General features: G+C 37.8%; 1 protein-coding gene across 10 annotated transcripts in view; it reads left to right on the top strand.

The window, feature by feature from the left end:
- Positions 1-22,219, top strand: part of LOC107761147 (eIF-2-alpha kinase GCN2) — a 96,216-nt gene that overhangs the window by 35,700 nt on the left and 38,297 nt on the right. For all 10 annotated transcript variants that reach the window (XR_012704759.1, XR_012704758.1, XR_012704757.1 and 7 more), the window contains 11 exon segments: positions 11,205-11,389; positions 12,331-12,476; positions 12,563-12,812; positions 13,776-14,058; positions 14,157-14,259; positions 16,247-16,327; positions 16,424-16,480; positions 16,734-16,865; positions 16,961-17,044; positions 21,262-21,370; positions 21,452-21,588. Coding sequence is in view for 7 of the 10 variants with exons in the window: in XM_075242565.1 (XP_075098666.1) it covers positions 11,205-11,389; positions 12,331-12,476; positions 12,563-12,812; positions 13,776-14,058; positions 14,157-14,259; positions 16,247-16,327; positions 16,424-16,480; positions 16,734-16,865; positions 16,961-17,044; positions 21,262-21,370; positions 21,452-21,588 (1,567 nt within the window). In the remaining 3 variants the exon portion in view is untranslated.

Here is a 22,219-nt window from a genome sequence, read left to right as displayed (position 1 = left end):
TATGTTGATATGTTTAGGGTTGGGAAAGGGTTGCATCTGAGTGCAATTCTTGATTTCTTGTTTTATGGCTGGTCTTTATTTTTGTTTGTCTTTTTTCTTTTTCTCTGATTTGGTCTTTGCCCCTTAATATGCGAAAGATGCTATTGTGACCTCGGTTAGTTGGAAGTATAGCTCATTGGATAGGTATCGGGATGCACAAAGAAGGAGCACAATTGAACATGCTTTGCTAAACTATATTGCGTGGACTCTCCAAAATGCTGCCACACCCCTATCGGATCCTTCATAAATGCACTATTTTTGGAGGATCCGACACGCACCCGACGATATTTTCGGAGAGTCTGAGTAACATAGCCGCTAAATATGCATCCTCAAAGTGTACAACTGAGAAGAATGTTACTCACTGCTTCACTTTCTTCGTCTTTAAGTCATATTGTATCTGACATCATTTTAATAAAGAGGAATTAAAATTGGGAAATGGGTCAAATTTACTCTTCTTTGAAAAATAGTTTACATTTGACATCTGTTATACTTTTCAAACAAATTTGCCTCGCTGTTAGCCCTTTGTTCAAATATACCCCTTGCCTTAACGGAGCCAAGGGTACATGCAAAGTATAGGGGTAAATTTGTCCCTTTACGCGAAGTATAGGGATGCATTTCTCTCTTAGGTATTGATTCTTACCTTATCAAAATTTTCCTTTGTCATTGGTATAATTTTTCTTATTTTTCTTTCATCACATATTTCTTCGTGTAAAATCCTCGAGATAACTTACTTTAACTGCCTTCTAAAGTAGTTAAGCTTCAACTCTATTTAAGAAATTCGAAGTTAAGTATTGATCTAATTTTCTTCAAGTATATACTATAAAAATAAATAGTAAAATACTGTATTTTTATTCACCAAACAGATGCCTCTGCGTATTCATCCTCGAGGTTATTCCTTTGTACAACAAATCCTTCCAGAAGTGTATCATATCCCCATTACCTACTGTATAGCTAATGGTATGCCTATTCCTTCGTAATCCCTTCTGCGAATTCAACATGTAAGAATTTATTACTTCAAAATTCTATAGTTCAGTTCTCCATAAAGATCCGTGTTGTGTGATTTTGCAATGCAAGCTTACATATTGCAACAAGTAGTACGATAATGAATATGAGAGAGCTATGCGAGGAATTGATACACAATACCTGCAGAATACTAAATTCAGACAGTTTATACGGTGGAACTGAACTAGGCTAAGGGCAAATAATTAACAGACTTAAACAAACCAAGGATTAAACTACAAACAAAATAGTGTAGTATCATAACCTTACTTGTTAATTTATTATACGTGCATTATCTTCCTACTTAATTTTAATGACATGGATTATTGTGTTAGGTTTTTATTCAAATGTATATATGTATGCTAATTGAATTTGTCTTACCTATCCACTAGCTATATCCTTATGGATATTGAAATGAGTAAGATGTTCTAGGAATGAACCATGCCAGAACACCTACACTTTGCAAGCATTTTCTATATCTGAAACAAATCAACCATTCATTTGAAGCAATTGATATTGAGCATAGCTATTCGATTCTCTCAATCTAAAGTCCTGTATTTTTGTCTCTTTTCTACATCCTCAATCTCAAAATTTTCTTCTAACTCACCTCTTGTGCTGCCAGTGATATCCGCAGTTGCCCATTTCACTCATCCCTCCATAAATCTTCTATGAGAAATAATACACGGGAAAAATATTATTGATGTTTTAACTATGTTACACTGAGTCCTCTATATATATACATAACATGTCCTACTCCTAATACATATAGGATTGGGGTTATTTACTACTATTTAGTATTTACATAACTATTCTAACACTCCCCCTCAAGCTGGTGCATATAAATCATATGTACCGAGTTTGTTACATATATAACTAATACGAGGACCGGTGAGAGACTAGGTGAAAATGTCTACAAGCTGATCATTTGACTTCACAAACTTTGTAGCAATTTCTCACGAGAGTATTTTTTTTCTGACAAAGTGACAATCAATCTTAATGTGTTTAATTTTTTCATACAACACTGAATTTGATGCAATTTGAATAGCAGCCTGTTTATCACAAACAAGTTCTATCTGTCTGATCTTACCCAATTTTAACTCTTTGAGCAACTGTTTGATCCAAATTAGCTCACATATTACCACAACCATTGCTCGATATTCTGCTTCTGCACTAGACCGAGCAACCACATTCTGTTTTTTGCTCTTCCAAGACATCAAATTACCTCCTACTAAGACACAGTATCCTGATGTTGAACTTCCATCAGAAGGTGATCTTGCCTAATCAGTATCCGAGTATCCAACGATCTGCTCATGGCCTCGACTCAAACAATGATCCTTTGCTTGGAACTAATTTCATATATCGAAGAATGTGGACAACTGTATCCCAATGACTATCACAGGGAGAATCCATAAACTGACTCAGACTCACAGAAAAGGAAATGTCAAGTCTAGTTACTGTGAGGTAATTTAATTTACCAACCAACCACCTATATCCTGTGGGATTGCTGAATGGCTCCCCCTGTCCTGCCAGAAGTTTAGAATTTGGATCCATTGGAGTGTTAACAGGTCTTCAACCTGTCATTCCTGTCTCTCTCGAGAATGTCTTAGGCATACTTCCGTTATGAGATCACAATACTGAGCTAGACTGAGCGACCTCCATACTAGAAAATACTTTAGTGTGCCCAGATCTGTAGCCTGAAAGTGCCGAAAGAGATGTTGCTTCAACTTAGTAATACCTTCTTGATCATTGCCGGTAATAACAATATTGTCAACATAAACGACCAAATAAATATAGAGAGTTGAAACAGAATGTCGATAAAACACAGAGTGATCAACTTCACTACGAGTCATGCCAAACTCCTGGATAACTATGTAACCTTACCAAACCAGGCTCGAGAAGACTGCTTTAGACCATAAAGTGACTGGCGCAAGCGACATACAAGGCCACTTGACTCCCCTTGAGCAACATAACCAGGTGGTTACTCCATATAAACTTCATCCTCGAGGTCACCGTGAAGAAAAAGATTTTTAATGTCCAACTAATAGAGAGGCCAATGGCGAACAATAGCCATGGGAGAGAAGTATCAAGTAATCGAGCCCAAATATCTAAGTATATCCTTTGGCAACAAGACGGGCCTTAAGTCTATCAACCTGGCCATCTAGACCAACTTTGGCTGCATAAACCTGACGACAACCAACAGTAGATTTACCTGAAGGAAGAGGAACAAGCTCCCGAATACCACTCATATGTAAAACAGACATCTCATCACTCACCATCCTGGATGAGATAGTGTTTTACCTGTAGAGTTAGGGAGGAAACAGAGGACAAAGAAAGTACAAAAGCATAATGCAGTGATAACAGACGATGATAACCAGTGTTATTAAAAGCGCTCACTTCTCGCTTTAAGCGTTGAAGCGACGCGAGGCGTAGGGCTATCGCTTTTCTGCTACAAAAGCGACTCACATTTAAAAAGGGCTCGCTTCTCGAGCTTAAGCGAGATGCGCCTCGATGGAAAAACAATAAAAAAGCGTGCTTAAGCGAGCAGAAGGCATCTGCTTGGGGTTTTTTACATTTTTTTGGCAAATAAGCCATCTGTTAACAAATAAACATACGCTCTTCAACGACTTCTTCTCCAGCGAACTCCAGCGACGATGAAGTCTCCAGTTCTTCTTCTTTTTTCAATTTTTTTCACTTTTTAAGCGCTGATTTTGTGCCCTAAACGACTTCTTCTTCTTCTGTTCTACTTTGTGCTCTGTTTTATGCTTTATCATCTGCTTTATGCTTTGTTTTCTGGTTCGTGTGAATTAACTGTTATGTTTTTTTTTGGTTGTTGATTGTAGTATCTATTATTTGCTTCTTGATTCAAGAATTGAAACATTTGCTTAATATGTTATTTTTAATGAGTTTTTAGCTATTTATCTATGCCTATTTTTTTTTTTTATTTATGTGTTAAATTGCGCTTCACATGAAAAAAGCGCGCGGTTCGCTTCGCGCTTCTCGCTTCGGTGAAGCAAGGCCTCGTCGCTTTTTTGTGCTTAACGCTTTCCAAAACACTGATGATAACTTAAACCGACATAATGTGGATTAGGACTAAGTATGGACCGTATACATTTTCGAAAAGCAATCGATGGACGAAGAAGAGACAAGTCCGCAGTAGGAGTAGGGTTGGGTGCATGACGTGAATCAGCTGGGCTTGATGCTGGAAGCGGATGATGACGAGAAGTCAAGAGTGGTGTTCCTATGGCTGGGGATCTAGGAGGAGCAACACTAGATTCCTCAACGGTTGTGGTTGAGAATGTAGGAGGAGCTATAAGTGGTGGAGTTGGAGCTAGAGCTAGAGCAAGAGTTGGGGCATTAGGTCATGGAGCTGTGGAGGAAGATGAAGGGGAAATAGTAATTGAATCTCCAAAAGATGAAACTGGTAGCACCTCAGAAATGGCTAAATGACCACCTAGGCATGTGAAGTGTGGATGAGTTTCAAAGAAGGTTACATCAGCAGACATAAGGCACCGGTGGAGGTCAGGTGAGTAGCATCGATACCCCTTTTGCGTTCTCGAGTAACCTAGAAGTATACACTTAAGAGCTCGGGGAGCTAACTTATCTTTTCCTAGAGTAAGGTTATGAATAAAACATGTGCTCCTATAAACACGAGGTGTAAGAGAGAACAAGGGTGAGTGAGGAAACAACACAAAGAATGGAACTTGATTCTGGATAGTTGAAGATGACATACGATTAATAAGATAACAGGGTGTGAGAACTGCATCCTCCCAAAAAACGCAACGGAACCTGATGAGTAGGGTACGAGCAGTCTCAATGACATGCCTATTCATCCTTTTCGCTACCCCATTTGTTTGACATGTGTATGGACTAGATGTTTGATGAATGATCTCATGAGAGTTTATAAACTGCTGAAATGAAGAAGACAAATACTATGGGCATTATCACTATAGAATATGCGGATAGAAACCCCCAAATTGATTTTGGATTTCAGCGTGGAAGCTCTGAAAATAGAAAATAACTCAGATCGATTTTTCATCAAGAATATCCAAGTGCACCTGGAATAATCAACAATGAAACTAGCAAATTAGCAGAATCCCAAGGTAAAACTGACCCGACTAGGCCCCAAACCTCTGAATGAACTAAAGTGATATGTGACTGCTCAATTATCACGACGCCGAGGGAAATGGGAGCGACTATGCTTATTGAGCTGGCATGACTCACACTCTAGAGTAGACAAGTGAGACAAACCAGGTACTATTTTCTGAATTTTTGATAAACTGGAATGTCGCAACCATTTATGTAATAAATGTGGTGAATCAGTAACAGAACAAGCTGTTGATGTGGGTTCATGTGATTTAGTAAGGATAAGACAATAAAGTCCATTTGATTCACGTCCGATACCAATGATCCGTACCGTACTGCGTTCCTGTATAAAAACAAGGTCATCAAGAAATAAAACAGAACATTTAAGTGACTTGGCTAAGCGACTAACCGATATGAGATTAAAAGGACTATCGGGAACATAAAGAACTGAATTCAAAGGTAAAGAAGGAAATGAACTTGCTTGACCTATTCCAGTTGCACGATTTGAGACCCATTGACCATTGTGACCGTTGGAAGAGATTGAGAATAGGAAATAGTAGTGAAAGCAGATTTATACTAGAAATATGATTAGAAGTTCTTGAATCAATAACCCAATTACTGGGAGAAGATGATTGCGAGACACAAGTAACGCTATTACCTGTTTGAACATCAGTAGCAATCTCAAAAGATGTCTGTTTACATGCTTTGTGCTGAAGGAACTCTATATTTTCCGATAAAGAAATCATCTGGATTGAATTCAATGCATTGGATCCAACGGATTGTGAGTCAAAGGCTTCTAATACAAATAACATTATAATGTTCTCATCGGAAAAATCAGAAAATTTACTGAAATCACTGTTCACTCCGGAAAAATCGCTGTTCACGTCGGAAAAATATAAATGTGGTCGGAATTTGGTTTAAATAGGATGGGTAAGCTCAAATTTGCAAGGCGATCACACTGTCCTACAAAAAGTTTTTCAAAATCTGGCCGGTACAGCCCTCATATGCCGACGCATGTGACATATTCGCCGCCGGAAGCAGATATCTGACAGGTGCGTGAATGGGTATTTTCCGAAGAATTTTTCTGGGGTTTGGTTGCCTCTCTCTTGTGAACCTTGTGGTGTTGTTGGATTTTGCACAACACCAAGGAAAAAGAGGGAACACATATGAGAGGCCTAAAAAGGTCGCTGGAATTGAAGCATGACGATTGTTTTTGGTTGGGTTTTCTTTCTCGGATGTTTTCACTGCCTCTCTGATACCATGTGAGAAATAATACACCAGAAAAAATGTTATTGATGTTTTAACCATTATGAGAATGCACGGGAGAAAATATTACTCCCTCTGTTCCAGTTTATGTGAACCTATTTCCTTTTTGGTCCGTTCCAAAAAGAATGAACCCTTTCTAAATTTGGTAACAATTTAGCTTAAAGTTACAATTTTACCCTTAATGAGAAGCTTTTATAACTACACAAATACTCTGGGCCCCATTTGGACTTGTTTAGGACCACAAATTCCAAAAGTCTTTATTTTTTTCTTAAACTCCGTGCCCAGTCAAACAGGTTCACATAAATTGGAACGGAGGGAGTACTATTTTAACTATCAAACTAACACTTTCCCTCAAGCTGGTGCATATAAATCATATGTACCGAGCTTGTTACATATATAACTAATACGAGGACCAGTGAGGGTCTTGGTGAAAATATCAGCAAGCTGATCATTCGACTTCACAAATTTTGTAGCAATATCTCCCGAGAGTATCTTTTCTCTAACAAAGTGACAGTCAATCTCGATGTGTTAAGTTCTCTCATGGAACACTGGATTTGACGCAATATGAAGAGCAACTTGATTATCACACACAAGTCCCATCTGACTAATCTCATCAAATTTTAACTCCTTGAGCAACTGTTTGATCCAAATTAGCTCACTTGTTGCCATAGCCATTACTCGATATTCTGCTTCTGCACTAGACCGAGCAACCATATTCTGTTTCTTGCTCTTCTAAGACACCAAATTTCCTCCTACTAAGACACAATATCCAGACGTAGAACGTCTATCAGAAGGTGATCCTGTCCAATCAGCATCTTAGTATCCAACGATCTGCTCATGGCCTCGATCCTCAAACAATAAGCCTTTACCTGGAGTTGATTTTATATAGCGAAGATGCGGACAACTGCATCCCAATGACTATCACAGGGAGAATCCATAAACTGACTCACAACACTCATAGGAAAGGAAATGTCAGCTCTAGTCACTGTGAGGTAATTTAATTTACCAACCAACTGCCTATATCTTGTAGGATCGCTAAGAGGCTCCCCCTGTCCTGGCAGAAGTTTAGAATTCGGATCCATCAGAGTGTCAACAGGTCTACAACCTGTCATTCCTGTCTCCTCAAGAATGTCTAAGGCATACTTCCGTTGTGAGATCACAATACCTGAGCTAGACTGAACGACCTCAATACCCAGAAAATACTTTAATCTGCCCAGATCCATAATCTGAAATTGCTGAAAGAGATATTGCTTCAACTTACTAATACCATCCTGATCATTGCCGGTAATATCAATATCATCAACATAAACGACCAGATAAATATAGAGATTTGAAGCAAAATGTTGATAAAATATAGAGTGATCAACTTCACTACGAGTCATGCCGAAATCCTGAATAACTATGCTGAACTTACCAAACCAGGCTCGAGGAGACTGCTTTAGACCATAGAGGGACCGACACAACCAACATACAAGGCCACTAGACTCCCCTGAGCAACAAAACCAGGTGGTTGCTCCATATAAACCTCATCCTCAAGATCACCGTGAAGAAAAGCATTATTAATGTCCAACTGATAGAGAGGCCAATGGCGAACAACAACCATGGATAGAAAAAGGTGAACAGATGCAATTTTAGCCACGGGAGAGAAAGTATCACTGTAATCTAGTCCAAATATCTGAGTATATCCTTTGGCAACAAGACGAGCCTTAAGTCGATCAACCTGGCCATCTGGACCAACTTTGACTGCATACACCCAACGACAACCAACCGTCGATTTACCCGAAGGAAGAGGAACAAGCTCCAAGTGCCACTCGTATGTAAAGCAGACATCTCGTCAATCATAGCCTATCGCCTTCTGGGATGAGACAGTGCTTCACCTGTAGACTTAGGGATGGAAATAGAGGACAAAGATGACACAAATGCACAATGAGATGATGACAGACAATGGTAACTTAAACCGACATAATGAGGATTAGGACTAAGTGTGGACCGTATACCTTTCGTAGTGCAATCGGTTGATTAAGAGACAAGTCCGCGCTATTAGCAGGGTCAGGTGCAGGACGTGAATTAGCTGGGCCTGATGCTGGGCGCAAGCGACGATGATAAGTCAGGAGTGGTGGAGCTGTAGAAGGTTGAACTAGACTAGGTGGTGGCACTGGAGCTATAGTTGGTGGGACTGGACTAGGTGGTGGCACTGGAGCTATAGGTGGTGGAGCTGCAACTGGAATTGTAGGTTGTGGAGCTATGGAGGAAGATGAATGGGAGATAGGGACTGAATCTCCAAAAGAAAGAACTGGTAGCACCTCAGAAATATCTAAGTGATTCACTGGACCTGTGAAGTATGATTGGCTTTCAAAGAAGGTAACACCAGCAGACATAAGAAATCGCTGAAGGTTAGGAGAATAACATCGATATCCCTTTGCTTTCTCGAGTAACCAGAAATATGCACTTAAGAGCGCGAGGAGCTAACTTATCTTTTCTTGGAGTAAGGTCATGAACAAAGCACGTACTCCCAAAGACACTGGGAGGAAGAGAGAGCAAAGGTAAGTGGGGAAACAGGATAGAGAATGGAACTTGATTTTGGATAGCTGAAGATGGCATACGATTAATAAGATAACAAGATGTAAGAATTGTATCCCCCCTAAAACGCAGCGGAACATGAGATTGTATGAGTAGGGTACGAGCAGTTTCAATAAGATGTCTATTGTTTCTTTCAGCTACCCCATTTTGTTGGGATGTGTACGGACAAGATGTTTGATGAATAATCCCATGGGAGTTCATAAACTGCTGAAATGGGGAAGACAAATACTCTAGGGCATTATCACTACGAAATGTGCAGATAGAAATCCCAAATTGATTTTGAATTTCAGCGTGGAAGGTCTAGAAAATAGAAAACAACTCAAATTGATTTTTCATCAAAAATATCCAAGTGCACCTGGAATAATCATCAGTGAAACTGCCAAAGTAGCGGAATCCCAAGGTAGAACTAACCCGACTAGGACCGCATTTGAATGGACTAAAATAAAAGGTGACTCTGCTCGATTATCAAGACGCCGCGGGAAATGGGAGCGAGTATGCTTAATGAGCTGACACGACTCACACTCTAGAGTGGACAAGTGAGATAAGCCAGGTACCATTTTCTGAAGTTTTGACAAATTGGGATGTCCTAACCGTTTATGTAATAAATCTGGTGAATCAGTAACAGGACAAGTTATTAGAGGAAGACAAGATGCGAGTCCATGTGATTTTGCAAGGATAAGGTAATAAAGTCCATCTGATTCATGTCCGGTACCAATGATCCGTCTTGTACTGCATTCCTGTATAAAAACAAGGTCATCAAGAAATAAAACAACAGATTTAAGTGATTTGGCTTAGTGACTAACGACTGTGATATTAAGAGGACTACCAGGAATATAAAGAACTGAGTCTAAAGGTAAGGAAGGAAGTGGACTTGCTTGACCTATTGCAGTTGCCATGGCTTGAGACCCATTGGCCATTGTGACTGTTGGAAGAGATTGAGAATATGAAATACTAGTGAAAAGAGATTTGTTACCAGAAATATGATCAGATGCACCTGAATCAATGACCCAAGACTCAGAGGTTGAAGATTGGGAGACACAAGTCATGCTACTATCTGTTTGAACAACGGAAGCTATCCCTGAAGATGTCTGTTTACATGCTTTGTACTGAAGGAACTCAATAAAATCAGGTAAAAAAACCATTTGGATTGGATTTAATGCATTGGATCCAACGGATTGTGAGTTAAACGCTTCTGATATGAATGCCATTATAATATTGTGCCGGGAAAAGTAGAAATTTTCTGGGAATCACTGTTCACGCCGGAAAAATCACTGTAGCTCACCGGAAAATTCCAAAGTTGTCGGAATCTGTCGGAAATAGTACCAATCGACTCGGAATTTATGTGCAACTAGGCTGTCCTCAAGAAGCTTGGCCAAAAAATGGTCGGAGAAGCACGCACGTGCCGACGCGTGGGACAAACGCGTCGGCGGAATCGCAGATCTGGGTGGCGCGTGGAGGTGCTTGGTGCGTCTGTTGCTGGAGAATCTTTTTGGGGTTTGGTCGCCGGAGGTTTCTGAATCTAATGGTGGTGATGGTTTGTGCACAACATTCACCAAACATAAGATGAAGCAAATCGGTCACTGGAAAATTGCACGGTGACTGAATTATTTCTTCCCGGATGTCGCTGGAATGACGCACAACGATCTTTTCTCATTAATGCTCTGATACCATGTGAGAATGCACGGTAGAAAATATTACTATTTTAACTATCAAACTAACAACCATGTTACACTGAGCCCTATTTATAAGTAAACATAATACGTAACTTACTCCTATTACATACAGATCTATGACTATATATATATATATATATATATATATATATAAGTTATATTACATCTTCCTCCTCCGACAGTGTAGTTTTCTGATAATTTTAGCCTTCGATATAATGCTGGCAATATTGAAATTCAAAAGTCAACATAATAAGTTTGGTTTTTAATCCAGTACTATATTTGATAACATGAATGGGAGGGAGAAATTCATTGATTTACTCCACTGAAATATTTATCATTTATGCCCGATTGTTTTCTATGGCTGGATAGGTAGTAAATATAATTCCTGCTTATTCAATGTTTAAGGGGCTGAAAAAGCCGCATTTTTAGTTATCTTTCTCCCTTATTTTCTCCTTACCAAGCAAGGGAAATAACTATTACTCTACTTCTTTTTTGTTTCTCTCCACCTGTCCTCATTCTTTTCGCCCCAACCAGAACGAACTAACTTTATTTATGTTTTTGAAGGACGCTCCGTCAAATGTTTGAATCATATAGCAATTTAGACAAGGAACTTGCATGGCATTTGTTCCGCCAAATTGTAGAAGGCTTGGCACATATCCATGGACAAGGCATTATTCATCGTGACTTGACACCTAATAATATATTTTTTGACGCTCGCAATGACATTAAAATCGGGGATTTTGGTCTAGGTAAGAATTTGCTTCATATTCTTAACTACTAAAAGTGTTTCTCTTTTGTCTTTACTGAGGTATTTGTCTTTTGCTTTCATGTTATATATGGCAATGGTTGAAGCATCTATCCTTTTTAATCAAGAAACAAAAGGAATTTCCTAAAGCAGTGCATTACAGAACTAGAAATATGATACAAGGATTAAGCGGATATTTTTAATCACTGAGCAACCCGATAATGTATTATCACTTTTCATTGGCACCAGATAATACACTTACAATCATGTCTTATGTAAGATTGACTGGGAAATAAAATTTTTCTCTGGGTAAACTCTTACTGTCCAAGTTGAAGAAGCCAAAAGGACTGACAGAAATTTGTGTGCAAACATGTGAGTAAAGTGAAGAGTGTCCAGGTTTTGTTTTGTTCTTTATTCTCAGATCCCAAGGGGAAAGCCTGAAATTTTCTAGAATATAAGGCATTGGGAGCTTTGCACTTTATACATTTTCACATATGATTATAAATGGATGTAAAGTTACTTTTCGATCACTGGGAGATACAACTAACTTTTTTCCTAATTCAAAAATCCATGTTTGAACATGGAATATATTTTTCCTACAGTGTCCTGGTTATCTTTTGCCATGTATAGAGGGTGTTTGAACATGGATGTAAAGCTACTTTTCAATCACTGGGAGATACAACTAACTTTTCTCCTAATTCGAAAATCCATGTTTGAACATAGAATATATTTTTCCAACAGTGTCCTGGTTATTTTTTGCCATGTATAGCGGGTGTCTTTTATGTTCAGTATGTAAGATAAATTAACGATGTCTCTATTGTTTTAATTTATATTCTGGATTATTTTTTGAACGGGCTGCATGAATGCGGGATGCTTTCCTCTGTTTGGCCTGGTTGAAGGAACCTGAATTTAAACATATGGCGTATTTATAATTGAAAATTTCAGCCAAATTCTTGAAACTAGAGCAGCTGGACCAGGATGTAGATGCTGCCGAGATGATAGGAGTTTCTGTTGATGGAACTGGCCAAGTTGGTACATATTTCTATACTGCACCTGAAATAGAACAAAGGTGGCCCAAGATTAATGAGAAGGTAGCATTTTGTTACTTTCAGTGTTTTGCTTGATCACAACAAAAAGTTCTTCTATGCTAGTTTGCTTCTGACTCCATAGTCCTCAGGCTGATATGTACAGCTTAGGAGTTGTTTTCTTCGAGTTGTGGCATCCTTTTGACACTGCAATGGAGCGACATATTGTTCTTTCTGATTTAAAACAAAAAGGAGAGGTTCCTTCTGCTTGGGCTGCCGAATTTCCAGAGCAGGCATCCTTGTTAAGGCGTTTAATGACCCCAAGTCCATCTGACCGTCCATCAGCCGTCGAACTTCTTCAAAATGACTTTCCTCCTCGAATGGAGTATGAGATGTTGGATAGTAAGTAGTTGAGATATCTAGTTATAACTGTTTTATTTCCACCCCCTATGACTGTTTGCTAAGTAAATAGAGTTCAGACATCAGATAAAACAAAGGAACAGCGGAGTTATGCTATGCTATTGTTTAAGGAGATATCCCTTGGCTTGCTTTTTGTAAGTACTCTCATATAAGGAGTTGCAGTAGAAATGATTGGAGATTGTCTGTAAAGTGGGAGTGAAATGACAAGTGTTTTGGAAGACAAGAAATTAATCTAATTAATGCAAACTTAGCTAAAGATAGGGCATAGTGAAAGAAAACAACCAATATAGGTGATACCTTCTAGTTGGGAATAGGTTTTAGACTTGTTAGAGAACTTCTAATCTCATCATTATTACTATTATATATATATATACTCAACTTCTTTTTCACTTTCACTTTTATTTTATTTTTTGTATGATAATGATACAAGTTGAGCTTAAAGAAAGAAGTGAGGATTCATAGAACCGACTACAACTTGTTTGGGACTGACGCATAGTTGTTGTGGCTTAACAGTCTAAGCACATTGAGCTAAAAAAAGGTGATTGAAAGTATTTTTAGACTGCTTAAATACCGTATGAGCATTAGAAGGGGAATACTAATTGATGTTCGTAATTGTATCAATCAATTCCTACTCAATTATTATCTTTCTCTACGTGTGTCCTGCTATACTATCTGTTTGAGATTTAGCCTGTAAAGCTATTAGGATAAGGGATGACCAGTTATATTTTTATTTATTTATTTTTAACCCAGTTACACTTTGTGGCCAGTTTTATATGTTCTTATTATGAAGTCCAGGTTTCCCCTATTTCCAGCTTTCACTTTTTTTTTTCCTTTTAAGTTGATCCAAAACTGTTTCTGTATAGACCACGGACTGGGTTAAAACTCTCCTTGGTTTAGTAGGTTGCTATCTTTGTTGAGTAAGTTTCTCTTTTCCTGCACTTGCAGATATTCTTAGGACAGTTCACATTTCAGATGACACTGGTGTTTATGATAAAATTGTAAACGCCATTTTCAATGAAGACACGTTAAACACAAAAGGCCATAACATGAATCTTGAAAGTTCGAAGGTGGTTGGAAGGGATACCTCATGTATTCTGTTCACTGATCTACAGACTGAGAGGCGCGATAATGTCGTCGAGATTTCCACAGAAGTATTCAGACGACATTGTGCAAAGCATTTCGAGATCATACCCATGCGAATGCTTGGTGAATGTCCACAGGAGAATAGGTGTCAATTTCACTGGTTTTCCTGCCCATTAACTTGATATAATCTTACCCTTCTGGCCTTCTCTATGTATTTAAATTTTTAAATTTTTGCTCATTCAGTCGAGAAAGAAGTGCTGTTAAGCTTTTGACTCATGGAGGAGACGTGGTTGAGCTTTGCCATGAACTTCGACTTCCTTTTGTGAAATGGATAATTGCCAATCGGGTACCTCATCAGCTCTCTGACTGATTTCATAATTTTTGGAACTGTATTCAATAGTTGTTGTTTCTCTTGCGCACGTTCACCTCCCTTAGAAATTGTAGAGGTATTTTTTTTTACCTCGAAAGTCTTAATACTTTTGGAAGCAAAGTAGCCTTATAGGCGATATCAACTAGTTGGGGTTAAGGTTTATTTGTTGTTAGTGCACTCACATTAGGTTCAATTATTCCAGGAGCCTTCTTAATTTGATTAGAGACATGTATTGCAGAGTAGGGATAAATCTCCGATTAGAGAATCCCTACTTGTATAGAACACATAATTTATCTTGAAAGACAAATTATTAAAAGGGTAGCCCAGTGCACTAAGCTCCCGCTATGTGCGGGGTCCGGGAAAGGGCCGGACCACAAGGGTCTATTGTACGCATATAGCTGTTGTGAACTCTTAAACCGTATAGATTTAAGTGGAATAGATATAGAGGAGTCATATAGTTGACTCCAACTAGCTTGCATTGAGGCATATTTTTGGTAGTTGTTGTGAACTCTTAAAACACTGTTTCTTATATCTTGACTTGTATATACTCTTGAATTATAATTACTTAGTTTATGGTCACCTTTTTAGGACTGTTCTGTGAATAATGGCAGTTTGAGTTCATCACTAAAATTGTATATTGCAGTTTTTGTTCTTTATTTATGTGACATGTTTTCCCGTGCTCTTGCTTTGAATTGCTTATCATCTGTCTTATTTTTGTGCTTCATGCCAGGTTAAGCATTAAATACATTTGTTTATGATTTGCTTTCTGATGTTTTGCTGTTTTAACTTGTCCAACAATTCTATTTAGTGCATGATCTTACGTGGCTAGTGGCTATGCACTCTTGTATCTTAATCCCCAACTCCTCTTCATCACTAAAATTTTATATTGCGGTTTTTGTTCTTTATTTATGTCACATGTTTTCCCCTGCTCTTGCTTTGAATTGCTTATCATCTGTCTTATTTTTGTGCTTCATGCCAGGTTAAGCATTAAATACATTTGTTTATGATTTGCTTTCTGATGTTTTTCTGTTTTAAGTTGTCCAACAATTCTATTCGGTGCATAATCTTATGTGGCTAGTGGCTATGCACTTTTGAATCTTAACCCCCAACTCCTCTTCCTCCCTCCCCTCCCCAACAACAAAAAAGGAAAGAGAAACCCAGATGCTAAGACTCCTCATTCAACTCAAATAAGAATTCCTGGAAGGTCTATTGAGACATAGTGATGAGAAATTGAAAAATAAATCTCAAAATACAAGAAAAAAGTTTAAAATTATGATGAATGGCAATCATCTTGTAAGTAAATAAAAGGAAAATATAAAAGTGTATAAATTAGATTGAATGAATCTTAAGAGCAAAATATTAAGAAAAAGTATTGACAAACAAGAAGATAAAATGCAAAAAACTACAGCTCATAGTTGTCAAAAGAAACAGGCTTCTAACGTATTTAACTAAAAGTTTTTACAGATTAAAACACAATTTTTGGCTTTGAGCTCTTAACCATGCACCGCCGATGAAACCTATCTAGTATCCCGGGATGTCCTTATGAGTCCTCTCACTAATATCTACATCCTGATAAAAGAAATTTTTCCACATGTTATCTAATCCAATAAAGCTCCATCAGACCCACTTTTACGTTTTACCCTTAATGTCACGATTTTATAGCCAATAAATGTCATGTCATGATTAATAGCACTAGTCTTTCTTTCTTTCTTAAAACTCTATCCAGTCAAATACTTTCACATAAAATGGGAAGATTGCCCTGTCAGAAATGTATTCATTCTTAAAGGTTCTAGTATAGTTGACTGATGTGTTAAAAAGATAGCACATTTATATGGTTTTTAGACCTGTCATTTGAATCATATTGAAAACTCTGCTTTGATTTATGACAAAAAAAAAGAAGAAAAGAAAAGTGTAACTGCTGTGAAGCATCTACTTACATTTTTTAAACATTAATCCTTGTCAGAGATCATTCTTTAAACGCTATGAAATATCATACGTATACCGGCGAGCGATTGGCCATTCACCCCCAAACCGATATCTGCAGGTTTTAATTTTCTTCCATAGTTTCTTTTGACTGAATAGAGAAATGCTGGCTATTTTAGTTCATAATTTCATTTAATAGTTATTAACTGAACTGTAGGGGGACTTCGATATTATTGGAGGGGAAACAGCTTTAACTGAGTCAGAAATAATTAAGGTAAGTGTATTTGCATCTGTGCTGTTAGCCTCAATTTTGTGAAACATGACCTGTTCCGCTCTACTCATTTCCAAAGCATCAGAAGATTGATTTTCCTGTAGGCAAAGAATCCCGAATTCCTAATCAGAGATACAATGTAAAGAGATTTCCTACATTTTCATGGTTGATATTCCATTGTTGAGCTTGAGTCACTTGGTTTAATGCTTTGTGATCCAGATACATCCTGCATCCTACTTATTTCCTTTTAATACAGGCCACAATGGACATTATTCTTCATTACTTCCATTCTGAATCATGTGATATTCATTTGAATCATGCGGATCTTTTGGACGCAATTTGGGCTTGGGCAGGAATCAGACCAGAACACAGGCAAAAAGTTGCAGAGGTATGGAATCAAAGTGCCATGTCAAGATACCTAGCTTATTGTGTCTTTGAACTCACTTGGATGCTTGTGTTAATCTCTTTTTCCCATATTTGAAGCTTCTTTCCCTTTTGGGTTCCTTGCGTCCTCAATCTTCTGAAAGAAAGACGAAATGGGTGGTCATCAGGCGACAACTTCGACAGGTGATATATTTTGTCATAGACCACTGTTTTTTCATAAGATTCTGGAACTGTTGTTTCTGTATGCTATCTTTTGTGGAAAAAGAGATACATGTGATTATGCCTGCAAGCTATTGGCGGTTTGTGCTATGTTCTTAGATGTCCTGGGCCGCATGCACGCTATGCTGCTGTTTGAACGAGGTTAAATTGGTGATATACGCATGTATTAAAAAAGGAGTCCAATTATGGTGCATACAAATTGTGTGTACCGAACTTGCTGCATAATATAATTAGTTGAAGGTCTGACAAGGGACTTGTTGAATATATGTACAAGATGATTATTCAACTTTATGAACTATATCATAATGTTTAACGATTGTACCATATCTATGACAAAATGATCATCAATTTCTATGAGGATGGGTGGACCTTCTATGAGATGCCAGATTTGGTGTAATATGAAGTGCAATTTGATTATCATACACAAGCTCCATCTAACTGACATTTCGGAGTTTCAATTTTTTGATCCATGTGAATTCAGAGGTTGCCACTACTAAAATACAACATCTGCTTCTACATTGGATTTTACAACTACATCCAGTTTCTTACTCTTTCAAGACACTAAGTTGTCTTTTAACCAGAATGTAGTATCCGAAATTAGATCGTCTGTCAGAGGGTGACCGTGTGTACCCAACAATCTACTCATGTCTTTGATCCTTAAGAAGTTATCCATTTCCATGTACCAATAGGATACAAATCAATGTATTCCAATTAGTATTACACAGAGAATTCAAAAACTTATTTACAAAATTCACCGGAAATCTAAGTTGCTCCGACACGGCAGTTTAGGTGTTGCACCCGTGTCGACACGACACTAGTATGGTGTGGGTATGTGATTCGTACCGGATCTGGTCAAGCAATTTTATGTACTTTGACCACGGCAGACAGAAAAATTCAAGACGAGAGATACAATGTGATTCCCGAAATCAGAACTAACACTAGGGTAAATTTGAAGAAAATAGCATACCTTATCCAGGAAATCGATCCTTTACTTTTCTACAGAATAAAAAATTATCCACAGTTTACTTTTCCACAAAATTTCTCATAATTTAGAGGTACTTTTTTTTTTATTTTTTTTTATTTTTTTGAATTATTTTTAGTCGGATCCCCGCATCCGTATCCGTACTAGAATCCGTATTCCCGAATCTTAGAATTTACATCCCGAAGGATCTGACCTCTAGATCCGCACCGGTGTCTGAGCAACTTAACCGGAAATGCATTATCAGGTCGTATCACATGGTGTCACATCTTGATAATTTAACTTGCCAACCAACCTCTTATATCTTTCAGAATAGAAGTTTCCCCTGACCTAGTACAATCTTATCACGCTGGTAAGTCAAGAGGCTATATTCTGTCATCTGTGTCTCCTTTAGAACATGAGCAACATCAATACTCAGGAAGTACTTCAACTTATCTAAATCCTTGGTCTGAAAATGTTGAAAGAGTTGATGCTTCCACTTAGCGATGCTCTCTTAATTATTACTTATGATAACTATATGATCAAATAAACCACCAAATACATGTACATATTTGGAGCATAATGTCGATAGGATAGAGAATGATTTCACTATCGGTCTTGAATAATTGTGTTAAACATACCAAACCGTATATAAAGGTCTGCTTTTAACCATACGGTGTTCTACGTAATCAACAGACCAGCCTATTAAAATCCCCTTGATCAACAAATCTTGATTGTTGTTCCTTGCATACCTTATCCTCTAGAACCTTGTGAAGGAATGAATTATTGATATCCACTTGATAAAGAGGTCAATCCTCACCTCTTGATCTAGCTTTTGGGGTTGAGTTAGGTCCAAGGACCATTTCTTTAACAATAGCCATGGACAAAAAGAAAGATGGAAGCAATCTTAGCCACACGAAAGAGCTAAGATTCATAATAATCTTAGCAATCTTAGATGAGTCCACTAATTGATGTGTTAGATAGTTTTATGTATACAGTGGGTTGAGTGTCCCACATTGGAATATGCAGATTATGTACTATGTATAGACATAAATAAGGCTCTTTGAATAGTTAAGGAATGAATCAATAATATTTTACCCATGCTATTTCTCACATGGTATCAGAGTGTTGGTGAGATAATTATCGTTTTGCATTATTCCAGCGACATCCGGGAAACAATTTTCCGGTGACCTAAGTGGCTGTTCGCATCATCCTTCAGATCTGACAGTCGCATCATCCTTAAATTGATCAATATGACCATTATGGGCCAACCTTCACTATGTACACCATTGGCGGCAACTGACAGCCAGGACAAGAAAGTGCTTTACCAGTAGACTTAGGAGCTGAAATATCTGACAAGGATGACACAAAGGCATAATGGAATAATGATATGTGATGATAACGTAGAATGGTCTAAATTGGATGAGGATTATGAGTAGAAAGAACCTTTCTAGCATACTAGAGGACCATGGAGGAGGCAGGTTTAAGCACGTAAAGGATCTGGTTCTGCATGTGAATCATTCAAACTTAATACGGGGTAGTGTTAACAATAGAATTTCCAAAAGATGAGACAGGTAGAACCTCATAGATTCCTAGGTGTTTAGAAGGAAAAAATGTGAAATAAGGGTGAGTTTAATAGAAGGTGACATCAGCTGACATTAGGTATCCAGTGTGGTAAGGGAGGCAATGACAGTTGAGTCCCCTATGCGCAATACTGCTTCCAAGCTGAAATTCCTGCAGCAAGCCCTTCTCTGCTGGTTCCCCCTCTTGCGCGGTTGCGCTGGCCAAATTTCCAAAACTGCGTGATTGTGCCTGGTGCAGCGTGATCATGCCTGCACCAGATATCAGATTTTCAGGTTTGCTGATTTGGGGTTCTAACATGTACGAAATCACCCCAAGCCCCCGGGTCTCAACCTCAACCATCCCAACAAGTCCCATATAGTTATACGAACTTATTCAATGCTTCAAAATACAAATTAAATCATAAATGCACGAAATTAAGGGTCGGATTGTTACAAACAAACATAAGTAATGTACCACCAGAAGAGTGAAGGGTGCAATAGGAGAAGAACAGAGAAATGTAGAAATGATATAAAAGAATAAGGGAGGATAGAGGGAGATCATTTCATAATGTATTATTCATCAAGTAAAGTATTATTCAAGTAATTTCTTCCAAACAAAGTACACTGCTTTCCTATTCATAGGATTATTATGAATTAAGACGGACTACTAAAACAATTAGAACTCTATCGCTGACTAAAAGGAAAGACTCTCTATGCCTCCCTTAAATAAAAGGGAAAGACTTGATGAATCTCATGTGTAAGATAAGATTATCTATATTATTTTCTTGCTAATAACCCAAAGTTTAAAAAAAAGAAGATAAAATCTTATCTCTAAGATTAAATCATCTCTATTTTATGTCTGACTAATTGATATAATATTAAGCAATACCGATGTCCTCATTACCTACATCATTAAGCCGTTGAATCTTCAAAAATATGGTAGGGGCTGTAGACTCTATGTAGAAATTTCTATGGAATGTGAAGGTAAAACTACACAAAAGTGGTTTTTCGCATCTTTGACTGACTGTGAACATTTATAACTTACCTTAATATTGGGTTTCTGGTACAAAATTTGTTTTGAAGTGCAAATGACACCCTTGAAACACTTATGCTACTATAATACCTGATACCACATTCTATTAAGAGAGCTTTTGAGGGGAAGAAAATTAATTTTGTATTGAGGGTTTATCTTTTGACTTGGTAAATTTTGGTGCTCCCCTGTGGTCCTCATTTGTGTAGATAATCGGTTGTCATTTGTAGAGATATATATTTTTCTGTAGGACCTCTAATTTTTGTATACCTCTTCTTTATCGAGGTTTCCTCACAACATCAACAAATTTAATATGTTAAAAAAATGCCCAAAACCAAAATGTTGGACGACCCTGCATCAGAAATAAGAGCCTTAGGAAGGAATAAGTATTGTTTGTACTTGTGGGCCATAGTCATTACAAAAGAAATTTCCTTGAATTTAGCTTTTTCAGTATGAGGTAGAAGCAATTTTAAGACCAGAAGTTGTTCTTCAGTTTGTAGGCCCCGCTTTGATGTTTTATAAACTTTATTCTCCGTAGGTGAAAGAGCAAGTTCCTCAGGATTTTATACATAATGGCATTTTATTTGGATCTGTGATTGGAAAAATTGGGCTTCCATCTTTTTGTTTTCAGGAACTCAATCTTGCAGAAACTGCTGTAAATAGATTACAAACAGTGGGGTTGAGGTTCTGTGGAGTTGCAGACCACGCTCTTCCTCGATTAAGAGGAGCTCTTCCTGCTGGTACATTATTGTTTGTTTCCATATTTAGCCACTTCTATTAGTTGCATGAAGGACGACTTATTTTTGGGTTAATTAATGCAGACAAAACCACCCGCAAGGCACTTGACGATTTGTCAGAACTTTTTAACTACCTACGAGTTTGGAGACTTGATCAACGTGTCTATATAGATGCCCTTATGCCACCAACTGAGAGTTACCACAGGAAGTTGTTTTTCCAGGTATGTGTCCCTTCTTTGTTTCTGGGATCTTTCTGTTGCCCAGTGCTCGTTTCTTTATGTTATAAAATTAAATGATTAAATCCCCATCCACACAACTAAAAATGAGGAAAACTAAGGAATGCTATGAATATTGAATAGCTATTTTTAACTGGACATTCAATTCTACATTTGTGCCTCATAATTTTCTAGGGGAAAAAAAGAGTTGGACCTTGAAGCCATGCTTTTACATCACGAATTGCTAAGTGAATATTAAAGAAGTAATAATAATATGCATTTGATTACTGGCTTCCATTAATATAATTGATGTTTCTAAGCAACATAATTGGTAGCATCTTATCAGTGACGTATATCTGTATCCACAGAGAGTGGTAGCATTTTATGAGTCACGTGTATATGTTCATGCGGAGGAGATTGGTGAAGATAGTCTGCGGCCTTTTTAGCCTTTTTTTCTTGGGGGGGGGGAGTGGGTAGGGGAAGGAGGAGGGGGGACTTGTTAGGTTGATAACGCAAACTGTCTTTTAGACTTCCATCTTCTAGCATCATGTAGGGCTATAGGTAAACTTGAGTGAGTTCATTTTGTGCTTTGGGTAGCCTAGGCTATCCTTTTATTGGCCTAATCTGTTATTACATA

The sequence above is a fragment of the Nicotiana tabacum genome, chromosome 22, assembly GCF_000715075.1.
Source record: "Nicotiana tabacum cultivar K326 chromosome 22, ASM71507v2, whole genome shotgun sequence".
Taxonomy (NCBI): domain Eukaryota; kingdom Viridiplantae; phylum Streptophyta; class Magnoliopsida; order Solanales; family Solanaceae; genus Nicotiana; species Nicotiana tabacum.
The sequence above is the reverse complement of the archived record's forward strand: the minus strand, read 5'-3'. Positions and strand labels throughout refer to the sequence as shown.